Here is a 27,908-nt window from a genome sequence, read left to right on the forward strand (position 1 = left end):
ACTAGAAAATTGAGCTATAGCCACGGAACTCGGCTTTAGCGCTCCTATAATCTGTCATCATTTGGAGATTACTGTGCTGCTACTGTTATTTTCATATTCCCACCAACCAGCAATAATGCAAACTTCATCATCATTGGCAATATATTTCCTTCCTTCCCAAACACTTATGAAAATGTTTTGTATATATAATGGTAAGCTCTCCAACAATGCTCGCACAAATTTATTAGGCAATGGAAAGAGCTATCAATTAAAGTTAAATGGATTCCACTTTATTTTATTTTTTCAGTTTTGGGCACGGTGTCTTCATGGCGACGTGACCAAGAAGGCAATGATCTGATGCAACAAAATAAGCCCCATACGTCAGTCTCTAACGTTCACTGTTTGATATCCGACTGATATATGTGCCACATAATGATGGAACAAGTGGAGCGTTTGACACGTAGGATGGGCCAGCCCTAGGAAAGGGATCAGGGGAGGAGCTTGCCAGGATTGCTTGGTAAGCAAACAACCAGTTATGTAGGCGCCAACTCCAAGTTCGGATGGGCCAGTCCCAGAGAAGGGATCCTCTCCGAATTCCTTTCACAAAATTCACTAAATCCATCAATTCGGATCTTTAAAATTTGATCTAATGTCTAAAATTATTATAACTTTTAAAGACGTCTCTATTTTTAACCGTTAGATCAAATTTCAAGAGCCCAGATTGGTGGATTTGATGAAAACGAGAAGATCCCTTTCCTCCTACTTTGTGTTCCATGTGATGCGAATCACGTGATATACATGGAAGATTCCCAAGGTTATTCCAATTAAGTTCCAACTAGTAATTATATAAACCATACAGAGTCGGATGATAAATAAATGGGATACACTTTCATGCAATTAAACCCTAAAAGTAGCTTAACCATTAATGTTTTCTTGCCAACCATACATCAAAGATATGTTAGAATAGGATCCTTAATTTTTAGAATTTTCGCTGTGATTATTGTTTTTTAAGGTAATAAGTATTTTATTAAACAAATAAAATGAAAAACATCGTCATCAAAATACAATTTTATAATTATAAACACAACATAACGATAATAAAAAAAACAATCACTTTTAAATTAGTTTTATTTACTTTTCATTTTTCATACGGGGAATGAAAAGTAAATAAAACTTAGGGAACAATACTCGTATGTTCAAAATGATCACATAAACATCTTATATATTGTCAGATAATTTGGCATATCATATTTATTTTGCATCAAAACTAATGATTTGGTGTAAACATTTCAGAAACAATAACATGCATGTGCCACACTTGTGCACGTAATTTCCATATAATTAAGATTCAGTACTAAAAGATGAATGATGATCATCTCCGGATCCTCTGTGGAAGAACTCTGAGAATCTTTCAATCGTATTCGTTTATAATACATCGTGCGGTCAGAAATCATTGTAAATTTTTTTATTTAAAATTGAATATTAATAGTACTAGATAAAAACTAGTCACACGATATACAATAAACAGACACAATTAAAAGATCTCCAAAATCCTCACAATGAGGATCCGGATCCTCAATAGTGCTACTAGCTACTACTACCACAAGATAAGATTCCATGGTGATCAGAAAGCAGCCTCATTATCCTACGCAGAAAACACTTTTGACTGAGTGTCCAATCTCCGTTAATAATGATATGCACACCGGTCGGTTCTCTCCTTTCAGTCTGTTACAATTTGTTCATCTTTTTGTGTCGAAAATTCCACACAATTAGGGCAACAGAAGCAATAAAGTTTTGAGTGCGTTTGATTTTTGGATGCGTTTCGTTTGAGAATTGAACTAAAAGAGAGATTCATCAGCATGCGTTACTTGTGAAGGGCAAAGCATGCAGATGACACACAGGGACACACAAGTGACTTACGCAGACACACAGTTTACACACACAACTGCAGACAGGCATGCATGCACCCGCACTTCTTTTCTATATACAGTTGTTGTGTATATACATGCTGTGGTGGCTGACGAGGATGGCTGCTACGTATAAGTTTCATCTAGGAATTAAACTAAGAAATCTAAATTAAAAAATTAGGTAAAAGATAACTAGCTGAAGATATGTAGTCTGGAAGGGACAGTTGGATGGAGCATGAATGTTCTTCAGTGCTTCGAGGAGTAGTTTTAAACTTTTCATTTGGGTGGCTTGCAGCGATGGAAAGCACTCGATTTCTTTATGAAAACGACTAGCGATTTGTAGTGAAAGATTTCTGAGAGATAAAAACAAAACAAAACCGTCGTTCCTAAGAAAGTATAGTCATGTGACGTTACTATTTTACTTAAATTATAATATCTATATTTTTATTTTATTAATAAAGTTTAGAAGTAAGATATATCAGTTATGTCGTTCATCTTTATTATAACACATTGAATAATATATGTGATGTGTTCTCAATTCTTATAAAATTTATATGATATTATATTTTCTCAAGACATGAGTGCCTTTTAGTGGTACCCTACTTTTGAGTTGTGCATGGTTGAGCTAGCTACACATGATAATCTTTACAAGAGGGGTCGACAGGGACAGGGACAACAATGGAGGCAAACGAACTGTCGTTTTGTAATCTTAAATTCTTTGACACACGTATGCAAAGCAATATCGAGACATGAGTGCGGACGCATTCTTGGATATTCTTCCGATTTACATAAACACAATCCACATGTTATGCTGTATTTATAGGTATGGAATTTTTGTACAGCGCGGTTAATTACACCTTTGAATGTAACAAAAGGGACTATTATTTATAAATGAATAAATTAATTTATATTGTTGATGCACGAAAGTGTAACCAACGGATGGTAGATGAAGTTGATCTCTGCAGTTGTGCTAATTACAAAAGACGCACTCTCATGATGTTTAGTTTGTTTCACTTAAACACCAAGTATATGTAAATATTTAGTACTTGTTTAGAAGTGTTTTTCAAATGATTGAAAATGTTTTTAGTGAAATTGTTTTTGGATTCCAAAAGAATTTGAACTGCTTTCTTCATGAAGCACCAGTGATGTGTTTCTTGCAGGAAGCATTTCAAGTGTTTTTTTTCAAAATTCACTTACATTTTAAATTTTTTACTAAAGATTAATTTAAAAAGCACTTAATCAAAAGTACTATCAGTCATTCTAAAATCACTTCTAAAATGATACCTTATTATAGGTTTTTTTAGTCAAAATGGTCCATGAGATTGACATATATAACTTCTCACGTTGATCCTTGAGATTTTAAATCGAGAGAAGTAGTTCATGAATTTGTCCACTGTCAATCATTTTCGTCCTTTATTTATTAAAATTGTGGGTATTTTGTCGTTTTGGTCCTTATTTAACATTTTTCACAAAATTATTAGAATGATTGATGGAGGGACCAATATGAAGAGTTATTTCAATCTCAAAAGACCATTTTGACTAAAATACCTTATTTATATATATATATATATATATATATATATGTTCGTACCGTATCGTATATAGACTTAGCTTAGATTAAATCTTTAACTTGTTTGTGGTTTCTTTTTTTTCGCATAGGTTTAATCAAGTCTAAGTTGGGAAAGAATGTTTAAGATAATATAAACTTTTAAAGACGTGAAGTAGTGAAATTTATATTTAATGGACAATGTAGTGAGTTTCTCTTTCATGATTAGTTCATCATCGTCATACGATAAAAATGCTACGTCAATCAAATGGCCCAGGGGGACTCTCAGAGCGGAGGAATGCTTGAGAATGAATTTGGTTATTGAGATTTAAAATCAATAGAAGTAGATCATGAATTTGTTCATCGTCAATCATTTTTGTCCTTTATTTATTAAAATTGTGGGTATTTTGTCGCTTTGGTCCTTATTTAACATTTTTCACGGAATTACCAAAATGATTGATGGAGGGACCAAAGTGAAGAGTTATTTCAATCTCAAAAACCATTTTGACTAAAATACCTTATTTTATATATGTTCATACCGTATCATATATAGACTTAGCTTAGATTGTATCTTTAACTTGTTTGTGGTCTTTTTTTGCATAGGTTTAATCAAGTCTGTTGGGAAAGAATGTTTAAGATAACAAACTTTTAAAGTTACGTGAAGTGGTGAAAGTCTCTTTCATGATTAGCTACCATCATCATCATATGATAAGAATGCTTATGGCAATCAAATAGCCTAGGGGGACTCCCGAAGTGGAGGAGGAATGCTTGAGAATTTCAGTGGCCGATTTGCAGAAGTCTTTTTAGCCAAAATGATTTTTTAGATTAGCATAACTTTCTTACTTTTGGCTTTGAGATTTACTTAATTACTTTAGTTATTCATTTCCGTCTTGATTATATCTTCAGTTATCCCATTACTCAGAAACTCGGCAGAAATCTTGCTCCAAAGAATTCCCAGAGCACACGAGCAGGATTTGAGAAAAGCTGTTATCGAGGTTAAGAAGATAGGGGGATTTCTGGCATTCGAAACTGGCATGCACGTATGGAGTTCCACAAACTCAGACGTAGTGGGGACACTCCATCTTCATGTTTCGACAGAAATTGACAAGGCTGCTGCAAAGCCACAGGTCTCACATGTACTACACGAAGCTGGAGTGAAGGATATAACATTGCATTTGGAATGCATTGGGTCATAGCGTTAGAACTTTTGACAATTTTCATCCCTTGACAGAATTGACAGTGACATTGTAGCCCATTTATTGTGGACTCGATGCGATTAAGGACCCTGTTGGCGGTTCCAGATGGGTTCTCCGGCTCCTCTTTCGCCATCGTTCAGGACTTCTTTGTGTACATCTTGAAGCTGAGAAATAGATTTTGCCAAACATTATAAAGTTTATGATACCAGATGTTTTTCTGCTTGAAGATGGGCATGAATCTTTCCCTCTTGTCATGAGAAGTGGCAGCTCATGTTTGTGTGGCTAATGAATGTAATTGTGTTTGGACAAGTCAAGAAACATGCAAAGGGCAATAGTTGTGTTGGGAAGATTGGATGTTTGTAAACTTCTTTTAGCAGGCAATACAATATAATGTAGTTTGTAGTTCATGTTCGAGGGATATTCTGATATAATTTATATGTTCTAGGGATATTATGATATAAATTATATTACGAGAGAAATTCGAGTGTGAGATTATGTTTTAGCTAATTTGCCTATGTCCAATTTGCCTTACTTTAACTCTATAACGAGAATTATCACGGAAATACTAGATAGTTGATAATAATTATGTACATTTCAAACTACTTTAATCTATATGAATAGAGAGACTTGAACAAGTGAAAGGATATATTTTTGACAAAGGATAATGCTATTTACACAACTATTTTTATCTTCCACACACTCATGACGTGTTAATTTTTTGTCATTAATTTATTTAATTCATTTGATCCGATGGTCGAAAATTGAGCGGATTGTGTGAGAACTTAAAAAACCCGCGTGGATAGAGTGCCGAACGACGTCGTAGATGGTGTCGAGTTCAAGTAATATTCTCCCTCAGTTCCAATTCTCACCACAGAAGCCAAAAGTCAGCATAAGTGCTTTAGTAACGAACTCTCGTCTCCTCCAAAGCTTCAAACTTTGAGCTTGTCTCCGAGGAGCTGAGATCTCCAGCCCAGCTCAAGATCTAGGGTTTCCGTTTCAGTCATGGAGGAGAAGGTAGTCGCTGTAATCATGGTGGGCGGGCCTACCAAAGGTACTACTCTTCGTACAATTCATAATCTTTTCCTTCAATTTTTGTTCTTCAATTTTTGTGATTTTTTCGCGTTTGATTTTCTGGGCAGGGACTAGGTTTCGGCCTCTGTCATTCAACACCCCGAAACCGCTGTTCCCATTGGCTGGGCAGGCTATGGTGTACCACCCCATTTCAGCTTGTAAAAAGGTTAGCTTTTGGCTTCTGGCTTTTAGCTTTTGGATTTTGGCTTTTCAACCTTTAACCAAAATCCCATTAAAGAATTTTGATTTCGAACTAATTAGCAAGATTTGAATGCTTGATTTTATGCTACAGATACCCAATTTAGCACAAATCTATTTAGTTGGATTCTATGAAGAGAAAGAATTTGCACTGTACGTGTCTTCCATTTCCAATGAGCTCAGAGTGCCAGTGAGGTACTTGAGAGAGGACAAACCGCACGGCTCGGCCGGCGGACTGTATTACTACAGAGATATCATCATGGAAGACAGCCCGGTTCGAATTCTATGCTTAATTCTCGTTTGTTTCCGCTTTCCACTGCTATGTTTGTAATAAGATTTTGCTTAATTCAATGTTGTGTTTTGTGTCTGTGGAACAGTCGCACATCTTTTTGCTGAATTGTGATGTTTGCTGCAGTTTTCCGCTTGCAGACATGCTTGGTGAGTTTTGTGTTCCGTATTCGTGTATGTTAATTGGAAGTTTATTGCGTGGAATTATTGATAAGATTTCAAAAAATTAATTCCTTTTATTGCTTCTTGTTGTTCGTCATTGCAGAGGCTCATAAAGGATATAAGGGGATGGGTACAATGTTAGTAATTAAGGTTAGTTTGTTGACAGATGGCTTGAATTATTGAATAATATTGCAACTCTGCTCCATATTGCTGATGCTCTTTCCTCTTGTTTTTCGTCATTCTATTCTTCGTTTTTTGGTTCATCTGTAGGTTTCTGCTGAATCTGCGAACCAGTTTGGGGAGTTGGTTGCTGATCCTGCCACCAACGAACTATTGCATTATACTGAGAAGCCAGAGACTTTTGTATGTAAACGATGCAGTTAATGTTCAGAAATTGTTCATTTAGTTGGTGTTTGATGATCTCAATTCTTTGTTTTATTTGCTTTTTCCCGGCCACATTTTTGTAAGGGTTATCTATTTTCTAAATGCAGGTGAGTGATTTGATCAATTGTGGTGTATATGTATTTACTCCAGATATTTTTTCTGCCATTCAAGAAGTCTCCAGTCACCGAGAAGGCAGAGGTTGGTCCTTTTCTCTGCTGGCATTATAGTTGTGGATTGGTTTGCACTTGGGATCAAATTCTGGCTCTAAAGATGTTATGTTACTTGATTTGTAATTATTGAGAACAAATTTGGCCTCAACACGTATTGCTATTCCTATTTTCTTTTACCCCTATGAAGTAAATATGCATGAATTTTTCACAGTGAATGAATCATTTGCTACTCCATAGAATATTCAAAATTAAGTCATGAAGCCTGGATCATGATGCAAATGAATAGCCGTCCAACATTCCTAGACGTCTGTCTGTATCTGAAGAATGAACTTATAGCTATTTCTTATTTGAATTGCCTGGTTTCGGTCTTCTTGGGGTCTGACTCTGTATTTGACAATTGCAGCTAATTTACGTCGTGTTTCCAGCTTTGAAGCCCTCCAGTCCGCAACAAGGTTGACATCTTTATCCTGGTTGCATACTTATACTTTGAATGATGAACTTATAGCGATTTCTCATTTAAATTCCCTGGTTTCACTTGAGAAGTGCTTACCACTTGTCCTGATCGTATCCATTGTGAATACCCGTTTAAAAGCTAAGATCTTTTTGTGTTAGTACTTAGTACTAGAAGAAGGAACTATTGTTTGGAATGTCATGTCTTGTGGCATGAACGCAGTATAACGTGCATTTAGAAATAGAGTTGTAACTGGTTTAAATTTAGTGTGTGCCACTTTTAATGTTGATTTACACTCCACAGGACTCTTCCTACAGATTTTGTTAGATTGGATCAAGATATTTTGTCACCTCTTGCTGGAAAAAAGAAACTGTATACATATGAGACCATGGACTTTTGGGAACAGATCAAGACTCCTGGGTAGCCTAATTTATCCTAATAGCTTCATTTATTTTTCCTTTTTCCTTTATCTTTACTATCATTTGCCTTGTACTAATCTTTGGTTTCTGTTACAGAATGTCTTTAAAATGTTCGGGTTTGTATCTTTCTCAATTCCAAATTAACTCCGAACACCTTTTAGCTAGTGGAGATGGTACCAAGAATGCTAGAATTGTTGGTAATGTTTATGTTCATCCATCGGCAAAAGTACATCCAACTTCTAAGGTAAGTTCACTTTCATCTTATCTTCTACTAATATACATGTACCCCATTTTGTTCTGTTCTTATTTGCAGTTGCATGTATATATTGTAAATGAATATTGAACGGTGTAGGATGGTGAATATAGTGGAGGCAGTAGTCATTACTGACACTCTGAATTAGAGCTTCCTTCTTCTGCATTTCCTTCTAAAGTGTGAGTTACTTTTGTGCACAGATTGGTCCCGATGTGTCTCTTTCAGCAAATGTTCGTGTAGGGGCAGGAGTAAGGCTTATAAATTGCATTGTCTTGGATGACGTGGAAATCAAGGTATTGAAGTTGGTTTATCGATGGATAAACAAGAACTGTAGCGTATTGCGAATGCTTTAGTGAATTTATCCAAACTTCATTGTTCTATTTTATGACAGGAAAATGCAGTCGTTATAAATGCTATTGTTGGATGGAAGTCGTCTATTGGAAAATGGTCGCGTGTCCAGGCAAGTCTAGCTATGTAGTTGCACGATAAGGAAAACTCACAAACTTTAGCGAATGCAACTAGTAACTTACCGTTTCTGTTAAGTTATAGATTTCTATAAACTTGTACAGCTTGCTTGTCATTCTTGTGGCTAACTAAGAACTTAATTTACTGGCTTAGGCTGACGGAGACTACAGCGCAAAGCTTGGAATTACCATCCTCGGTATGGTGCCTGGTTTCTAATTTCTTTCGTCTATGAATTTGATGCTGTTGAATGCGCAAGGAGATTTTTCAATGCATTTGACCGATTTGAAGAGCCCTCTCGTTTTCTTTTCGCAGGAGAAGAGGTGACAGTTGAAGACGAAGTTGTGGTGATCAACAGCATCGTTCTCCCAAATAAGACTCTTAACGTTAGCGTACAGGAGGAAATCATTTTATGATATTCAAGAGAGAGCTTGCTTCCTGGTTTTTGCTCGCCGCTCGTGTTCATGCCGGTATTTTTGTTTAATTATTTTGGTTGACCAGCGTATTGTATAATTGAGCTACGCAAGAACAGCTACGTAACATTTTTGTTTCGACGAAGAATGCATTTGTATCAGATGTGTAAAAGTTTATTTGTTTACGAAGGACAGTCTCAAATGTGCCAGAAAGCGTTTGTGTCGAAATGAAATCGAACTTGAGACCTCGAGTTAATACTTTTTCTAGTACCTAATTTTCTCTCATTATATGTAAAAGTAAATTGTAACAATGGTTCCTCAACTTTAACTCAATTGGAGCAATGAATTCTTAACTAAAAATCCATTAGCATTGATTCATCGACTCATTAAAACGTGCCGTTATAGTTTCTCAACTAAAAATTCATTACTAATGATCCCTCAACTTTAATTCAATTGGAGAAATGGTCCCTCAACTTTAACTCAATTGTAGCAATGGTCATTCCAACATGACTCATTTTGATGAAAATGACCATAGCTACACGTTTTGATGAGTTAAAGGATCAATGGTAATGTATTTTTAGTTGAGGGATCGTTGCTCCAATTTGATTAAAGTTGCGTAACCATTGCTACAATTTACTCTATATATAATATATCAAAGAAAATTGGCTTTTTAGCCAAAATGATACATGAAATTGACATAATTTCTCACTTTAGATCATGAGATTTGAAATCGATAGAAGTGATCTCTGTGTTTGAACATCGTTAATTATTTTAGTCTTTTACATAAAAGAATTTCGTTGAATAAGGATAAAATAACAAAAATACTTTGAATTTTTGTCAAATCATTTTAGCCAATTGTATACTAAATTGAGGTTATTTTTATCATTTTAGTCCTTATTTAACACCGATTTTTTGCGAAATGACCTAAATAATTGATAATGGACAAACTCAAACAACTTTTATCGGATTCAAATATCAAAAATCAAATGAGAAGTTAAGCCAATCTCACGATTTTAGCTAAAAAGTCAAGAAAAATACAGAAGTCAATAGTGTTGAAGAGAAAAGTCCAATAATCCAACCGATCCGATTGGTATTGCCGTATTGGTCCCGTCGTTGCTACACAAACCAAAACCTCACTACTACAAACAAACTAAAAACTCTCCGCCGCGGGGCCCCACCCACCGTCAGCAAGCAAACGACCGACTGTAAAGTCTGTCTCCTCCTCTTCCTCCTTCCCTTCGATCTCATTTCGCCCAAAGCAAAACAAACGACAATGGCTTTCTCATCGTACATCGGCAGCACCCGCCGCGGCGGCTGGGCCAACTCCCTCCTCCCCTCCTCCTCCGCTTCCAACCCCAAATCCAAGCTCACTAGAAAGCCCCGCAGGCGATTATTCCTCCGCGACTTCATCTTCGCAAACTTCTTCGTCATCGGCCTCTCGATCTCCCTCTTCCTATTTCTCATCGTCATCCTCCGCTACGGCGTCCCCACACCCCTCTCCACCCACTTCAAATCCAAATCCTCCACCCGCTTCTCCAAGCCCCGAAAGCCCATCTCCCGCAAACCCGTCTCGGCCGCCGATTCGGGATCCGCCGCCGCTGCAGGGGCCACCGTTGACATCACCACCAAGGAGCTGTACGACAAGATTGAATTCTCGGATGCGGACGGCGGGCCGTGGAAGCAGGGGTGGCGGGTGAGCTACAAAGGGGACGAGTGGGACTCTGAGAAATTGAAGGTGTTTGTGGTGCCCCATTCGCATAACGATCCCGGCTGGAAGCTCACCGTCGAAGAGTACTACGATAGGCAATCCAGGCATATTCTCGACACCATTGTCGATACGCTTTCTAAGGTGAGCAAAAGATTCAAACTTTTAATTGGGTTTTGCTTGAGCTTAAATTTTGCTCATTTGGGTTAAATTTTCTTGTTTTATATGATTAGTGCATGGAGTTCATATGTTGATTGTTTTAATTATAGAAGAACTTGCATTTCGTATGATAGCAGTAATTGCATTGAGTTCATATGTTGATTGTTTTAATTAACTACATATAATTTTGGTTCTGCTGTTCTGTTGAGGTTTTTCTGTTTTCGAAACTTTCCGAGATTGTGTGTGATTCAATTGAGTGGATTTTTCCTGGATGTGTAGGATTCTCGGCGCAAGTTTATATGGGAAGAGATGTCTTATCTCGAAAGATGGTGGAGGGACTCCTCTGATCTCAAAAGGGAGTCATTCACAAATTTGGTGAAGAATGGTCAGCTAGAAATTGTTGGAGGTGGCTGGGTAATGAACGATGAGGTAATATTCATATATGTAAGCTTTTGTTTAACTGCATGCTTGTTTTTACCGGTATAGCATATGCTTAGACTACTCTTAGATCTACGTTGATTTTTTAACCAATGCGTTCATGTTGTTGAAGCTTAATAGATTGGTTCTTCTTCTTGGTGCAGGCTAATTCACATTATTATGCCATAATTGAGCAGGTACATTATATTAAATTTTTTATATTGTTCTTTGTTAAGATTTTATGCATCTCTTATGCTGCTGAAATGCTTCTTAAATCTTTCGGCAATTGATGTATCAGATGACAGAAGGAAATATGTGGTTGAATGAAACTGTTGGGGTTGTTCCTAAAAATGCATGGGCGATAGATCCGTTTGGATACTCACCTACCATGGCATATCTTCTCCGTCGCATGGGTTTTGAAAATATGCTTATTCAGAGGACCCATTATGAGCTGAAGAAGGAACTTGCACAGCATAAAAATTTGGAGTATATATGGCGTCAGAGCTGGGATGTGGATGAAACTACCGATATTTTTGTCCATATGATGCCCTTTTATTCTTATGATATTCCACATACTTGTGGGCCAGAGCCTGCCATTTGTTGTCAGTTTGACTTTGCTCGAATGCGTGGCTTTGTTTATGAACTCTGTCCGTGGGGAGACAATCCGGTAGAGACCAACCAGGAAAATGTTCAGGAGCGGGCACTTATTCTACTGGATCAATATAAGAAGAAATCAACACTGTACAGGACAAATACACTTCTTATTCCTCTTGGAGATGATTTCCGCTACATAAGCATCGATGAAGCTGAAGCTCAGTTTAGGAACTACCAAATGTTGTTTGACTATATCAATTCTAATCCCAGTTTAAACACAGAGGTCAAGTTTGGAACTTTGGAAGATTACTTTTGGACCCTTCGTGAGGAGGCTGAAAGAATAAATCATTCACTTCCTGGTGAGATTGGTTCCGGTCAGGTTGGGGGTTTTCCTTCTTTGTCAGGTGACTTCTTCACTTATGCTGATAGGCAACAGGACTATTGGAGTGGCTATTATGTTTCCAGGCCTTTCTTCAAGGCTGTTGATCGAGTACTTGAGCAAACACTTCGTACCACAGATATGATGATGGCTTTCCTGCTTGGGTACTGCGAGAGAGCACAATGTGAAAAGTTGCCCATGGGGTTCTCCTACAAGTTGGCTGCTGCCAGGAGGAACTTGGCTCTTTTCCAGCATCATGATGGTGTGACTGGTACTGCTAAAGATCATGTGGTCCTGGACTATGGGACTCGGATGCACACATCTTTGCAGGACTTGCAGATTTTCATGTCTAAAGCTATTGAAGTACTGCTTGGAATACGCCATGAGAAAAATGACAATAACCCTTCTCAGTTTGAGCCAGAACAGGTGAGATCTAAATATGATGTTCAGCCTGTCCATAGAGCAATCATGGCCCGTGAAGGAACTAGACAATCAGTGGTGTTTTTTAATCCTTTGGAGCAGACAAGAGAAGAGGTTGTGATGGTTATTGTTAACCGTCCAGATGTTACTGTTCTGAACTCAAACTCGACATGTGTTCAAAGCCAAATATCTCCTGAGCTGCAGCATGATAAAAGCAAAATATTTACTGGAAGGCATCGTGTTTACTGGCAGGTTTCTGTTCCCGCCTTGGGGTTGCAAACATATTACATTGCTAACGGGTTGCATGGATGTGAAAAGGCCAAACCAGCAAAACTAAGATTCTTCTCAAAGTCTAGTTCTTTATCTTGCCCCACTCCATATGCATGCTCAAAAGCAGACGCTGATGTGGCTGAAATCCAGAACAGGCACCAAATACTCACCTTTGATGTGAAGCATGGTCTGTTGCAGAAAGTCAGCCATAAGAATGGTTCCCAAAATGTTGTGGGTGAAGAAATAGCTATGTACTCTAGTATGGGAAGTGGAGCCTACCTATTTAAACCCAACGGTGATGCACAGCTTATCATTGAAGAAGGTGGGCAGTTGGTGATCTCTGAGGGCCCTTTGGTGCAGGAAGTATACTCTTATCCAAGGACCGAATGGGAAAAGAGCCCCATTTCTCATAGCACTCGTGTCTACAATGGAGAGAATACCGTACAGGAATTTCTCATCGAGAAGGAGTATCATGTTGAGCTTCTTGGTCAGGAGTTCGATGACAAGGAGTTGATAGTTAGATATAAAACAGATGTTGATAACAAAAGAATATTCTTTTCTGATTTAAATGGCTTTCAGATGAGCCGGAGAGAAACCTATGATAAAATCCCAGTTCAGGGCAATTACTACCCTATGCCTTCTCTTGCATTCATGCAGGGGTCTGCTGGTCAGCGGTTTTCGGTCCATTCCCGGCAGTCATTGGGTGTGGCAAGTCTTAAAAATGGATGGTTGGAGATTATGCTTGACCGTCGTTTGGTAAGAGATGATGGACGAGGTCTTGGACAAGGAGTGATGGACAACCGTGCAATGAATGTAATCTTCCACATTGTTGTGGAGTCTAAAATTTCAGCCACATCAAACCCGGTTTCCAACTCATTGCCCTTAAATCCCTCGCTTCTTTCTCACCGCATCAGTGCTCACCTGAACTATCCGTTGCATGCATTCATTGCCAAGAAGCCAGAGGAGTTATCAGTGCAGCCACCCCCAAGATCTTTCTCCCCCTTAGCCGCTCCCTTACCATGTGATCTGCATATTGTAAGTTTTAAGGTTCCCCAACCTCTAAAATACACTCAGCAACCTCTCGAAGATTCTAGGTTTGCCCTAATTTTACAGAGACAGAACTGGGACTCTTCATATTGTAGGAAGGGCAGATCAGGTTGCACTAGATTTGCTGATGAGAATGTGAATCTCTTTTACATGTTCAAGGACCTTATGGTATTGAATGCAAGAGTTACTTCCTTAAATCTTTTACATGAGGACATGGATATGCTTGGGTATACTGAGCAATTTGGAGACCTTGCTCAAGATGGACACGTTCTCATCTCACCAATGGAAATACAGGCTTACAAGTTGGAATTGCGGCCGCCCAAATGAATGTACTAGCGACTGGTTTCTTACTGTATTCTCCTTGTTGCTTCTTCAGCAGGGTATATAGCTGAGAGCTATGACGCATCCTTATCTCTCCCGTAGAAATACAGGCATACAAGTTCAAGTTACTATCACACAGGCAAGGGTACTAGTGACTGATTTCATTACCGCATTCTCATGGACGCTTCGTCAATGGGGTTAGTAGCAAATTACAATGGTTTCTCACATCCCGCTATCAGCCTGATGAAAGTGGGAACCATATATATGATGCTACTTCAATACATGTTGCCAAGTCAGGGCATAGACAATTAGTAGAGTAGCGATACAGTCGAAGCAGTCATCCACGGTTGCTCCTGCTAGCAAGTCGATTGATAGACTTGCCTTCGGGATTCTTTTTGTTGTAAAACTGCTGCTGACAATTATGTATGAGATTAGGACTAGTATTTGTGTTCAAAATGATAGTGAGGTAAGTGGCGATGTTTGGATTTTGTTTCAGGTATGATTTTGCTTGTAATGGTTCGCATCCATGAAATACAGGGCTAATTTGTTGTCTAAGTACATCCATCCAAGAGATTCTTAGGTATGATCACCCGGGCCATGTCACCTGTCCGTCGAAAGCCAACAACTTTGGTTCGAGCACCAGGACACAGTGGTAAGTAGGGTCGGAATGTATGGGTTGGTCTTGAGTGAGGTTTTGTGCGTGGAGGGATGAGGCCGTTAAGAAGGCCAAACCCTAGAATTTCTCTCGCTTAAGTATCCATAGTAACAAGCGAAAAGGATCCTCGTTGGATCCTTTTTATCGAGATCCTGGGGATCCTGTGATCGTAACTGTTTATCGTACATTGTGCCGTCAGTTTTCGTTAGGTACTATTTATATTTAATTTAAATTTTGAAATAATTTCTAACCACACGATGTACAATGAACGGTCATGATCACGAGATTCCAAGAAAAGGATCCGGCGATGATTCTTTTTCAGTAACAAATGCCGAACATCTTTTGGACACTTGGCAAGATAGGCGACTTGACAAACATCTATTGAACGATCAACTGGCCCAACTGGCTGGCTATGCATATTAGGAGAAGCCCATATCCAAATCAAGGCCCATGTGCCTAAACATTCCCTAAGAAACACACACGCATGCTCTGAAGCTGCTGAAGCCTGAAAGTTAGCGACTCTCTCTCCTCTCGTACAAAGATAAGCGCCTTCTCTCAACTGAAGAAATTTTGGTTCTCCGATCAGGGACCTCCGCCGCGTCCTCTCTCACTCTCTCTCTTCCTCTCAGAGGTCAGTCGCTCCTCCGCCGTGGTTTTTGTTTATATTTCCGATGTAAAATCAGTTCAATTTCTGGCACGATATTTTCAGATCTATCACACTTTATTTCTAGATCTTCCCTTGCGGAGCTTCTGAAATCAAAATTTCTGGAATTATTATTTTTCGGCTGCAATTAATCCGAAATTATGATTGATTTCGTTTTATTGGTATGAACATTCAAATTTAATTATGGGTTTCTATAGCGAATTATTTTTTCTCCTGTGATCTGTTAGATCTTCAACCTGCTGTAAGAGGAATTTCTCGGAAAATGATATTTTTATTGTGAATTTGTTTATTTCAATTTCTCGTTGTTTGTGATATAATTTGCCTATAGAAATTATCTGAATTGCAATAATTTGGGAATTTAGTTATTGAATATTAGACTTGAATTTTGATATGAAGAACATTGTAATCCAGAGGAAGCATAAAGGAGACAAATTCAGGAAATTGAAGGAAAGGTGATTTGGGGACATTTAGAATATAAATTGGTAACGATGCCTGCACAGAAGATCGAAACGGGTCACCAGGACACTGTCCACGATGTAGCCATGGATTACTACGGAAAGCGGCTAGCAACAGCTTCGTCTGATGCCACCATTAAGATAATTGGTGTTGGAAACGCTTCACAGCACCTAGCTACATTGTCAGCTCATAGCGGCCCTGTTTGGGAGGTAGCTTGGGCGCATCCCAAGTTCGGGTCGATCCTTGCTTCCTGTTCTTACGATGGACAGGTGATCATCTGGAAGGAGGGTAATCCGAATGAGTGGCAACAGGCTCATGTGTTTAATGACCACAAGTCGTCAGTAAATTCCATTTCTTGGGCACCTCACGAACTTGGTCTAATCTTAGCTTGCGGTTCTTCTGATGGGAATATATCGGTTTTCACTGCCAGGGCTGATGGTGGTTGGGACACCACGAAGATAGATCAAGCCCACCCTGTTGGAGTAACCTCAGTTTCATGGGCCCCAGCAATGGCTCCTGGCGCTCTAGTAGGATCTGGTCTGCTTGATCCCGTACATAAGCTGGCATCCGGTGGGTGTGATAATACTGTGAAGGTGTGGAAGCTGTACAATGGGATTTGGAAGATGGATTGCTTTCCGGCCCTTCAAATGCACAGTGATTGGGTGAGAGATGTAGCCTGGGCACCCAACTTGGGACTCCCAAAGTCCACAATCGCAAGTGCTTCACAGGATGGAACAGTGGTGATTTGGACTGTGGCTAAGGAAGGCGAGCAATGGGAGGGGAATGTTTTGAAGGATTTCAAGACCCCGGTCTGGAGGGTGTCATGGTCACTAACTGGAAATTTGCTGGCGGTAGCTGATGGGAATAACAATGTAACATTGTGGAAAGAATCTGTCGATGGCGAGTGGCAACAAGTAAGCACAGTCGAGCCATAGGTTTTGTGATCACCACTACTTCCAATTACTGTCTTAACGGTATTCTTCATGAACTAGAGTGATAGCGTCTTAGAACAGAATTATCTCGGTTTTATTTTCAATACTTTGCCTGTAACAGTTAGTGCTTTATCGAATTGGTTTTTTGCTTATTGTGGGATGAAGATTCAGGTTTCGTGTTGTAATCAGTTGGAGTTGTTCGATCGTATGTGTTTTCACTCCTTGTGTATCTGTTTCTGATTTACTTTTTTGGGGTCTTTTTTGCTGGTGAAATTGTAAAGGGTGTGCTATCCACTCTTTTGTACTTTTCACACATCTTTTGTTAATTTCTCTCCGTTGATCTTCCTCAATTTATTTGATCTAGTGGCCAAAAAATTTAGACAAGGGTGTGTAGATATCACACTCCAGTGGTAATAGTCTTAAGTTGTACAATACGTTGGTTTTGGACATGGATTCTCTCCAGATCTATTAGTCCTAATTCACCAAGTCACATCATCCAGACCATTAAAATTTGATCCAACGGGTACAAACAAGGGCTCATGTTCAAAGTTATAATAATTTTAGCCGCTGGATCAAATTTCAATGGCTCGTATGATATGACTTGGTGGATTAGTTGTTGGATCAAATTTTAATGATTCGGATGTGGATTAGCTGTTGAATCAAATTTTAATGGTCCAGATGATTTGACTTGGTGAATTATGATCAATAGATCCAGAGAGGAACCATGTCCGTTGGTTTTCACTTGGTGGAAATGCTCAGGTTATGACCAAATTATGATATCTTAGCCAATGTTGCTTACCTACGTGGCAAGATTTTTGTTAGTCTGGGAGTTAAAAAATGAGGTGTGATTGGAACGTGAGAATGAATCGAGATCCCCTCCGGATCAGGAGCTGACATATCAAATAATTCAGACTACTTATTTCAAATTGTATGGCCTTCATTATGATGGAGCCGACGGATCAAGTAATTTAGATCACTCATCTTAAAATTGTATGGCCTTCATTAGTTCATCTTGTTGATTTATTTCATAAAAACCAAGAGTACAAATCTCCCTCTTCCTCTTTTGAACGGTCTGAATTGAATTACGTGATCTGTCAGCTTACAAAAATGTCCCTCTTCCTCTTTTGAACGGTTCGAATCAAATTATGTAGTGTGTCAGCTTTAGATCTCAATTACAAAGAAGAAACAAAGTAGCAACCAAGTTCTTTTTATCTTCTACTTTAGCTAATTAGATACGTGGTCCAATTGCAAATTGCCAACTCACTCGATTACAATAATTGCAATAGTAATTAAATTTTATTTTATTAGAAATTGATTCACAAAAATCCCACAACTTGTACTCGCTTTCGTCGTAGTAGGTACTTGTCTAATAAGATAAGTAAATCAGTGGCGAATCTGTAATTTCCTCAAAAACCCAGGTCAATCTCATCAGCCAATCAAAATTGAACGGGCAGATAAAAAGATTGAAGATTCCAGGAGGCGCAAGCCACAGAGAGTGAGAGAGGCGGAGAGCCTCCAACAAATAGCCAGCTCGTTCATGGCGGCGCCAGCTCGCGCCTTCGTTTTCTCCCGCTTCGCCGACCTCTCTCTCAAGCCATCCCAACCGCCGCCACCGATTTCCCGCCATCTCCTCGTCCGCCCCTTACTCCCCTCCTCCTTTCCGCGGCGACGTTTGTCCGCCGGTTCAACATCTTCCGTCCGATGCCTCATCTCCGGCGTCGACGGCGGCGGCGTGTCGGACGAGTTCGTCTCGACTCGGAAGTCCGGGTTCGACCGCGGCTTCTCCGTGATTTCGAACATGCTCAAGAAAATTGAGCCCCTCGACACCTCCGTTATCTCCAAGGGCGTTTCGGATTCCGCCAGGGACTCCATGAAGCAGACCATTTCTACTATGCTGGGGTTGCTCCCGTCCGATCAGTTCTCCGTCACCGTTAGGGTTTGCAAGGCCCCCCTCCATCGCCTCCTCGCATCCTCCATAATCACCGGGTAATAATTCACATTTCTATCCCCTTTCTTCAAATTTCAGTAAATTCAGTGCGTAATTGTATTAATTGGAGTAAAATTGCTTTGGGATTTATCGTATCAATTAGATATACACTGTGGAACGCGGAGTATCGGATATCGTTGATGAGGAATTTCGACATATCCACGGAGAATTCGGTACCGTTGGATCGGTCGGAGATGGATGGGGTGTCGGATAGGGTGGAGAGCGGGGAAAGGGATGGTGGTAATGGTATCGGGCCGAGTAGCGAACTTTTGGATTCAGCAACTCCTCAGGTTTTCGGCGATTTGCCTCCGGAGGCTTTGAATTATATCCAGACGTTGCAATCAGAGCTGACAAATGTGAAGGAGGTGAGCATTTGCTCTGTGAATTTTCTGTCCTTTTCATTTCCACAATTACTAATGCTTTTCTTCGAATTGAGCCTAAAATAGTCGAAAATTCTAGTTTGGACTGCTTTTTTTTTTAGTTTTGAAAGCAAGATCAAAGCTCGTTTTTGTTTGGTTTATGATCTTCCAAGTTTTAGTTTCTGAACGTTTTTTTATTCGTTTTATGTATCTTTATCAATCATATATACGAAGGTGGCAAATCAACCCATTGGGTTGTCAATAGGTAACATTTAAGACCCGTTTAGTTTGATTTCACTGTCATAAGGTGGTGAGATTTGTGGTGGTAAGAATGGTAGTGGTGATGATGGTGTAATACCTTATTATGGTGAAATCAAACTAAACGGGTCTTAATGGTTACCCATTAACAACCCAATGGGTTGATTTGCTACCTCTAGGTAACGACGCTTAAGTTTTGTGTTTTGAGCTTAATTTGATATTGAAGTTAAATGCCTGAAGGATTGTGCATTGTTTTAAGCAGAATGTGGGAATGACATGCTTTGGTTTTTTCAGGAACTGAAGGCGGAAAAGCAGGAAAATATGCAATTAGAATATGATACAGGACCCAGGAATGATTTATTGGACTATCTACGGTCTCTAGATTCTAATATGGTAATAATCTTACTTTGTGATGGAGTTGCAATTTTTATGAGTCCATCCTTTCTTATGATGCTACCATCATTTGTTTTAACAGGTAACTGAATTATCTCGACCGTCATCGTTAGAGGTGAAGGAAATTATACACCAGCTTGTTCAAAATATATTGCAGAGATTCTTCAAAGACGGTACTTCCTCAGAATTTGTTGAAGATTTGGTGACAGCGGACAAAGAGATTGGCCTAGATGCTGATGGCGAACTTGAGACCATAGGAACTTCACGAGATTACCTAGCGAAGCTGCTTTTCTGGTTAGACTCATGTCATAGTCCTCCTTAAATGGCTTGTTTTTATTGCTTGTCCAAATTTGCTTTGCATGAAGTCACTTCTGGGAATGGTCCGCCGTAGAGTCGTGGATGCAAAGTGCTTCAGATTTTTCTGATAACTTCGTAGTAGAACCAATTCCATTAGCCATTGAAATCTGAAAATTCACAATTCTTTTGGCAGGTGTATGTTGTTAGGTCATCATTTAAGAGGCTTGGAGAACCGATTACATTTGAGTTGCGTTGTTGGATTATTGTGAAGAGAGGAAAGTGCGAAGCGTGTACATTCTTCATGTTCATCTATGTCAACCTTGTTTGTATTTCATCTGTATCATTCTTCTTCTTCGAAATGAAAGCGTTTTACGGAATAACGCAATAATTTTCGCTTGTTCTTCTGACCTCTTGCATCTTGGTCTACATAACTTAACCTATCAAAGATTTGGAAAGACGCTCTAAAAAAGATAATGAGCACTTGGAGCAAACTGAAACTTGATACAAAACCGAGCACATTGACGATCTGGGCATATGTTGTTTGGCAAAATGGAACAATATGTTCCAAAAAATTTCATTCAGTTCAAATCTCTCCCTCTATTTACATCTGGTAGAAATAATATTTCTTCCCATCTATCAATGAATTTCTGTAAAAAATAAAAACTAAAAAAAAAATAAATAATCCTGTTACTAATTAATGCTACAACATAAAAAATTGTTGATGGTGGTCGTGTTGAAGAAGATGCAGATCTTGAAGGTGACTTTGATGGTGTTTGTAGAGATCGTAAGGGGCCCAGAGAAGATCGACAGGGCAAGGCATTCCCAAATCCAGCCGCGTCCATGGCTTCCCGCCCCCGCTCCAATGCAGCAAACTCACCGGACCCGGATGCAGAGGCCTGCAGCTGTTCATCAAATTATCGCCGCCGAGGCCGTGCTGGTTCCACCGGTGGTGAATCGCCTCCACGTCGCCGCCGAACACCAGCAGAAACGGCGGAAGAGAACCCAGCTCGTAAATCCTCGTCTCCTTCTGAATCTCCATCCAATTCTCGATCTTTCTCGTGAACCCTCCGGCTCTCCATCTCACCAAGTCGATGACCATCACGCCGGTGTTGAAATAGCAGGGTTGTTTTTTATCGAACGCCTTGGGGAGCTCGGAATCTCTCCAGAACTCGTCGGAGAAATACTTGGTGAAATTGGCGTGGCAGTACTCCGGAGCTCCGATCACTTTCGACCCGGATAAGGAAATCCCCCATAACTTCTGGATATCATCGACGACAACGACATCGGAGTCGAGATAGATCACTCGCTCGACGCAGGGGTCGAGCAAATCAGCCAAGTAGCTCCTCGCGTAGTTCAATGGGTTCTCCAGAGCTCGGCGAATCGAAGGAGAAATCAGATGGTTCACCAGACTCTCTCTGAAGATATAAACTCGGAAATTAAGCGCCGGAAAAGTTGATGTCAGAATGCGAGAGAGGTGGTGAGAATCAACCGAGCCGGAATCCGAGGCGACGAAGTGGAAGAATGTGTTCTCCGGGCAGGAGGCTTGCTTGAAAACAGAGTGCACGGCGGCAATGGTGCCGCGCAAGTACTCGGAATCGATCGTCATTGCGACGTGGACGAGGGAGGAATCACAGACGTCGTTTGCTGCACCCGGAAGAACAGGGCAGCTGATTCCGTTTGTGTATTTGGGAGCTTCTGAGAAATCCATGTGGAATCGTTTTTCATTTCCCGGTCGGGTTTGCGAGTCCGGGAATGATCGGATTGCGTTTGCGGGAATGGGGACGGCGGAGAGGAGGAGGAGGAGGAGGAGGAGAGAAATGGGTTTAAGGAGAAGCATCGTCGGCGATGGAGGAGGGGAATGGAAATGGAGAGGAGGAGGAGAGGAAGGAGTATTTGTAAGTGAAATGGTCAACGAAAAAGCAAAGAGAGAGAGTAAACGTCTTTTTTGTGTTAACAGAAAAACGCGTCTGAATATTATTTGGTTGCTTAAATTGTAATAATTAGTTAGGAACAAAAAATTAAAATTGCACTAACAGTCCCCGTAGCTTATTCGGGTTTCATTTTCATTCCGATAATTTGTTTTTCTTTCGTGTTAATCCTTGTAGGTTCACTTCGTTAGCATCGTTTCAATCTGGCAATGAGGCGAATTTTTTTTGTTTCTCAGTTAATCCTTGTATGAATCAGTCGCAAGCCTCAACTCGGGTGGATTTGTTCTTTTGTTTCTCAGTTAAGTTGTTTTTCAGCTGTTGTTTTCGTTGCAGGCTTTTACAAGTTACGCTTATGTAGGGAAGGAGTTATGCTCATAAAAAGCACTTTTAGTCTTTGTATAAGCAATCCCAAACATGTCTAAAGTAAAAATCAAAACAAACTTATTTGGATGAAAGTGTAAAAAAATAAATTGTAGAGAAGAAGGTGAAATTTCTGGAAAACTGAGAGGACAGTTATGCAATATAACACATTTGGTTTGGTGCAGAGAAATTTTCTTGTAGGGGGGTTGTTTGAATATTATTTTAATATTGGATTAAAAAAAAAAGAGAATATTATTTTAATATGCTTTTCCACTGGAGCTTCTGTCCAGCATGGGAAGCCATGTGGCCATGTGCTTTGGACAGCTTGGATTATCATTACATTATTGCACTTATTGTTACTCAATGGCAAGTGTCCACATGCCATGAATGAGAATGAGGTTTAGTACGGATTTTTGTGTAGACTATTTAGAGAGAGAGAGATTCAAATCATTTAAGTTTTTGAATTTTTGCGAAATAGGTCAGTGAAATAGGCTAATGAGACTGTAGGGAAATAGGTCAGTGAAATAGGCTAATGAGACTGTAGGATTGAAGTTGACTAATTCAGATCTCTCGATTTACGGACTTCGAAAATGATTATATTTATTTTACTTGTGGTACCAAATAAAATTAAAAAAAAACATTTATCTTGGACTAAAACACAATTGTTGTTTTTACCTTTCAAGTTTCGAACATAGTATCCCTTTAAAATTAAAAAAGTAACAGAAAATCTCAAAAATGATATAAAATATTTGAAGCTAACGGTGCTGCTGGAATATCGCAATTTTCATCAAAAGGAAAATTTGATGCAAAACCAAACGCATATGGATTTTAGAATTCATACAATCGATCATACCTAGTGATATAAGGTTTGATTGTTATTTTTTAAAGTTATAAGTTGATCAATTATCATGGGTGACGATGTTCCCCTTGTTACTATAATTTTTTCGAGAGTAAGTAGTCAAGTTTATATATACATTGTAGAAACCATCTAAGATGGCCTAGAAGATAAATGTGACTTGGGTTTACTGGTCACACAAGTTATCCGAGGTTTTCAAAATCTTAGAGCGACTTGGGGACTAAATTGAAGCAGGTTTGGAAGCCGACTAGTCAATGGCCATTATTTCCCCCTGGGAGTCGTGGATTTGACAACAAATTTGACCACCTTTGATTTTTCCATCGCGTAAATGGAAAACATAACGAAAAGACAAACAGAAATATGCAAATGACAGAAAAATTAAACTTTAAGTATAAAAGTGAGACGAAAAATAAAAAAAAAAGTACAGAAAAGTACGATTTTTCAAAAACTTAGAGAATAATAAAATTGGAATTTAAAAAAATAAAAGTTAACCAACATGGCTTCCAAACGTTAAGAGTTCACGTGGACAGATGAGTCTTGTAGGAGAGGCGGCAACCACCTGGCCGGCTGTTGTCACCACAACGCCGCAGCTCCACAATTCCATCTGGCAGTTTCACATTAGATTTGAAGAATTCAAGCGAATTTAGACACACAAAAATCGGTAATTCCAGAATGTAACCGTTGGATCCTTATCTAACAATTCAACGGCTATAGATTTCGAGGCATGCTATGAGTCGGTTCATACTAGACAAACACGACAATTTTATCTCGTACAAGAGTGAAACTTCAATGCGACAATAACAGTATCTCAAGTTAATCGTACATGGTCCATGGCACTGCATGATTGGGTTGAGAATACCGCGATTGAGGCATCCCGGGTGCAGGGAAGATCTACTCCCAGGAAACTTGAAATGTGTTTAAAAGTTGAGATGACAAGGACTAACCGGAATGAAGCGTCGTTTAAGAGAGATCTCCCGGAAGCATGTCATTGTGTTATTGACTCGGAACGCCAGTGACATACCCACAAGTGTAAGTCCAGAAAAAAGGACTTGAGAAAGAGAAGGTAAAATTGCAGAAAAAGTCTTTTGATTCAAGAAGCAAGACAAGTAAAAGAACGCGGATATACTTAAATTTCTTATTTGGAAAGTTTATACCAACCCCAACTATTCACATAACTGCATCAGTTTCCTACACCAACATATCCTAAACATTATACAGGAATTGGACTCACCAAAGTTCCAATTCCGATACCAGGCCGCTTCCCGCCTCTATCACTATACTCAAATTTTCGTTAACGATGCTGAAAGTTTGACAGACTTGACTCAGCGCAAACAGAGAGGCGATAAACAAAAAGTTCAAGATATAGAAACTCACTTTCTAGGATCTAGTACTCACACTGCAAGATCAAGCCACTCTAAAAGTTGTAGCTCCTCTGTTGATGCTCATTGCTCCATTTCCATGATCGTACTGCTTCCTGCAGCCTGGACAGCGCCCGTCTGCCTCTAGAATCCTTTTGTGGCAAAAGAGGCAAAGCCGAAAGCCGCATGAACATGGAATAAAGCTCGAGTCTGTGACATCTAAATCCTCATAGCATATAGGACATGACGAAGGCAGGGGCACGATGTTTTGCCATGCCCATGCAATGGCTCCATGGCCACAATGCCAGTCTGATTGAACCACGAAACTATGCTGTTTTGGCACATTGGGCAGATTCAGAGGACGGGAAGCATCATCAGGTCTCCAAGCACAACGTGCCGTATGTGACCCAGGAACCATGTTTCTGTTCTCTGGATTCGATAATTCAACTCCAGGATTCTCGCTAGATAGTTCAAGACCTGTGGGTTCAACTGTGATTTCAGCTTTGGAAGGAAAATCAATAATAGGGGTATGCTTGTTGTCCTCTGCATTTAAAGCATCGGCCACAGCCTCCCAGTCATCTAGACACCCATCATCAGCATCCTCCTTGCTGACATTTCCCGAACAATCACTTCCACTGCTCTCACTAAGATTCTTCATCGAATCATTACAATCCAAACTGCTTCCACTCGGACTGGTTGTCAGAGACTCCAAATCACTGTCATGGATGCTCGAACTGTCATTCTCTCCTCCGGTTGAACTTGTTTCCAAATTGTCCAATGATCCATTTTGCCCTTTCTCTACTTGCCTAGATGGTGTAGGAGACCCACCCCTCCCATCCGAGTTCACTTTGTGCCCTTTATTCTTGACTGCATTGCACACGAAGTTTATTAGGATCAAATGTATATAAGAAAATTTTGATAACTACTAAAAATCTCTAACTTGTTCCACAAAAGCCGTTAATGTAAAACTTCGTTGTCTTTTGTCGGGGTGGGGAGAAGAAAAATCAGGTCATCAATGTCAGGGAAAACGTCAGGTACCCCATCATAAGTCAGTTGTGCAAGACGCATATTGAAAAAACAAAACAAAAACAAAAACAATTCAGAAGCTAAGCCACTCTTCTGTCTTTCCTGAATCGATGTGATCAAAATTTCTACAAAAAGCTCGGCATCTTGATTTGGTTCATAGAACTACCTAAGGCATGAAAACGAATTTTCCCTATATCCATTGATCATGTCATTGATCGAGTAATGACGACCAATGGCAGTGAACTCTTGACAAAGAAACCAGCTTTACTTCAAAATTCTAGGTAAGAACATGTATGACACTTTAGATGAAGGTCCTTTTTCTTTTTCTAAATTTTTAACGAACATCATTGTGCTCACCCGATGCCTAAGTCTACAATTCGCAAACACCAAGTTCTGCATCCAAATACAAACATTGTCCGATGCCCAAGTTTCGATTTTCATACCTCCACTAAGCATATTAGCTTCCATTGTTTTATTTGTTGAAGCATACTAGCTTCATTGGCAATCCAAAAAAGTAAATTTTTTTCTGGTCTTAGTGAAAATTCATATTTCAAAAAAAAAAAAAAAAAAATTTCGAGAGAGAAGGAAGCAATACCATGTGAAAGCCATTGCTCGCGGCGAACATCGAGCTTGCTCTGCTTCAATTTCGCCAACCTGTTGGTCTGAGAAAAACAATTACAAGTAAGAACAAATTCACAATTCACAACATCACAAAAATTCAACTTCAATTCCGCCCAAAAACCAAAATTGAATTCGAATTTCAGGAATGCACCAATAACCCTCGGCCGAAATTGAAACTTTTCATATTCGAATTTCCCTCCATTTCCAAGCACACGCAGACGTATGCACGAAAGAGAAAAGACAGAGAGCGGAGGAGAATGGATGACATAGCGAGCGAGCTTACCCTCTTCTTCTTGGCCAAGTCTTTCGTGACGACAGGAGAGCAGGATATTGAACCCGAACTCATTGAAATCGGAATGAAAATTCGATCCACAAAACCCTAGCTCTGAAAACCCCCCACAGGGAATGATTCGGAAATGGAAGAGAGAAATGAGAAGATAGAAACTGGGAAATATAGTGTGCGTGTGCGTGTGTGTGTATATATAGAAAGAGAGAGAGAGGGGGTGGATAGGGAGGGAGTGGATATTACGAAATCTTCTGGCTCTCTTCTCTCTTTCTTTTTATGAGCTGATTTTTTCTTCCACGCCCACAGCCAAACACTACTTCTGCCTGCCGGTTTTACGTATTTCTTCGATTCCGAAACTGCCCTCGAGATCCACCTTTATTTACTTGCGTACGCTTTTCAAAAAAAAAAAAAAAAAAAAAAAAAAAGCATTCATGTCAATGAGCTGAAAATAGAAAAGGGATAAATGAAAATCACAATTTGGTTTTTTTTTTATTTTTTTATTTTAGGGATAAAAGGATTTAAACTACATAATTAGAAATTAAACTTATTAGTTAACGATTCAAACATGAGACCTCTCTATTTACGCAAAAAGAAAAACATCAGCATTGTCCGATTAATTTAATATCTTATTAAGAGCACATCAATTATGTCGAAATTGGCTGCAATGCAAACACTGTCAGACGATTAAGATGATGTTTGTTTAAATATCAAAAATACGAGAAAATAACTAATTGTTGATATTTAAACGAGCCAAGGGCATTTCAGTAATTAAACGGTGCAGATTCTTGTTACTGCTGGCGGAGCTCAAGCCACAAGTGGCGCGAGCAGGGCGACATGCAGAAAGTGGATTCCCAAACGAGGAGTCCGTTACACTTCCACGTACGAGAACCACGTGACGGCCCATTATCCATTATCCATTATCTACGGTTACCGGATTCAACTAACTCCGGCCCACTTTCCACAGGAATTGGATCTGCTCTGAACCTTAGTATCCGGAGCTTAAAGAACAAGTCATCTGAACCGCTGATTGGTGTGTAAAAGAAATCAGAGCCGTTGATTTTATATGATGAGGCAGGAAAATAAGTTAATGAAACCGTTGGATTGAATTTGTACAGGCCAGATGAATTGATTTCTAGGCTCTGAATACTAAGACTAAGGTCTGGAGCGGATCCAATTCCCTCTCGCGCTAATCAAGTTCTCTAGGCCCCGCCCCTTTCTAGCTTTGTTACCCAGATTCAGCTTTTACTTCTTCCTTTCTGGT

At 39.5% G+C, this 27,908-nt stretch overlaps 6 protein-coding genes across 6 annotated transcripts; 4 read left to right on the forward strand and 2 right to left on the reverse strand.

Annotated features, from left to right (window-relative positions):
- The first annotated feature begins 5,497 nt into the window (after positions 1–5,497).
- On the forward strand, positions 5,498–9,159 carry LOC137739557 (uncharacterized). Its single transcript, XM_068479167.1, has 14 exons — positions 5,498–5,679; positions 5,768–5,865; positions 5,992–6,171; positions 6,275–6,335; positions 6,451–6,497; positions 6,618–6,710; positions 6,839–6,929; positions 7,305–7,353; positions 7,656–7,772; positions 7,868–8,015; positions 8,225–8,317; positions 8,416–8,484; positions 8,643–8,685; positions 8,802–9,159. Exons 1-14 carry the CDS (start codon positions 5,631–5,633, stop codon positions 8,900–8,902), a joined length of 1,239 nt encoding a protein of 412 aa, XP_068335268.1. The 5' UTR covers positions 5,498–5,630; the 3' UTR covers positions 8,903–9,159.
- An 872-nt stretch (positions 9,160–10,031) lies between these two features.
- Positions 10,032–14,745, forward strand: LOC137740124 (alpha-mannosidase 2-like). The gene is made up of 4 exons (XM_068479934.1): positions 10,032–10,748; positions 11,043–11,192; positions 11,345–11,377; positions 11,479–14,745. The coding sequence occupies exons 1-4, from the start codon at positions 10,173–10,175 to the stop codon at positions 14,215–14,217; spliced, it is 3,498 nt and encodes a 1,165-aa protein (XP_068336035.1). The 5' UTR covers positions 10,032–10,172; the 3' UTR covers positions 14,218–14,745.
- Positions 14,746–15,354: 609 nt separating this feature from the next.
- Positions 15,355–17,136, forward strand: LOC137739347 (protein transport protein SEC13 homolog B-like). Its single transcript, XM_068478906.1, has 2 exons — positions 15,355–15,497; positions 15,942–17,136. Exon 2 carries the CDS (start codon positions 16,019–16,021, stop codon positions 16,919–16,921), a length of 903 nt encoding a protein of 300 aa, XP_068335007.1. The 5' UTR covers positions 15,355–15,497; positions 15,942–16,018; the 3' UTR covers positions 16,922–17,136.
- Positions 17,137–18,285: 1,149 nt separating this feature from the next.
- On the forward strand, positions 18,286–20,612 carry LOC137740027 (uncharacterized). Its single transcript, XM_068479814.1, has 5 exons — positions 18,286–18,904; positions 19,009–19,270; positions 19,817–19,915; positions 19,998–20,209; positions 20,406–20,612. Exons 1-5 carry the CDS (start codon positions 18,456–18,458, stop codon positions 20,479–20,481), a joined length of 1,098 nt encoding a protein of 365 aa, XP_068335915.1. The 5' UTR covers positions 18,286–18,455; the 3' UTR covers positions 20,482–20,612.
- Positions 20,405–22,245, reverse strand: LOC137740026 (probable galacturonosyltransferase-like 10). The gene has a single exon (XM_068479813.1). The coding sequence runs from the start codon at positions 22,047–22,049 to the stop codon at positions 20,913–20,915; it is 1,137 nt and encodes a 378-aa protein (XP_068335914.1). The 5' UTR covers positions 22,050–22,245; the 3' UTR covers positions 20,405–20,912.
- A 2,218-nt stretch (positions 22,246–24,463) lies between these two features.
- LOC137740040 (uncharacterized) lies at positions 24,464–26,933 on the reverse strand. The gene is made up of 3 exons (XM_068479827.1): positions 26,645–26,933; positions 26,336–26,402; positions 24,464–25,581 (listed from the first exon to the last, which is right to left on the reverse strand). Exons 1-3 carry the CDS (start codon positions 26,705–26,707, stop codon positions 24,761–24,763), a joined length of 951 nt encoding a protein of 316 aa, XP_068335928.1. The 5' UTR covers positions 26,708–26,933; the 3' UTR covers positions 24,464–24,760.
- Positions 26,934–27,908: the final 975 nt, after the last annotated feature.

The sequence above is a fragment of the Pyrus communis genome, chromosome 7 (genome assembly GCF_963583255.1).
Source record: "Pyrus communis chromosome 7, drPyrComm1.1, whole genome shotgun sequence".
Lineage (NCBI taxonomy): Eukaryota > Viridiplantae > Streptophyta > Magnoliopsida > Rosales > Rosaceae > Pyrus > Pyrus communis.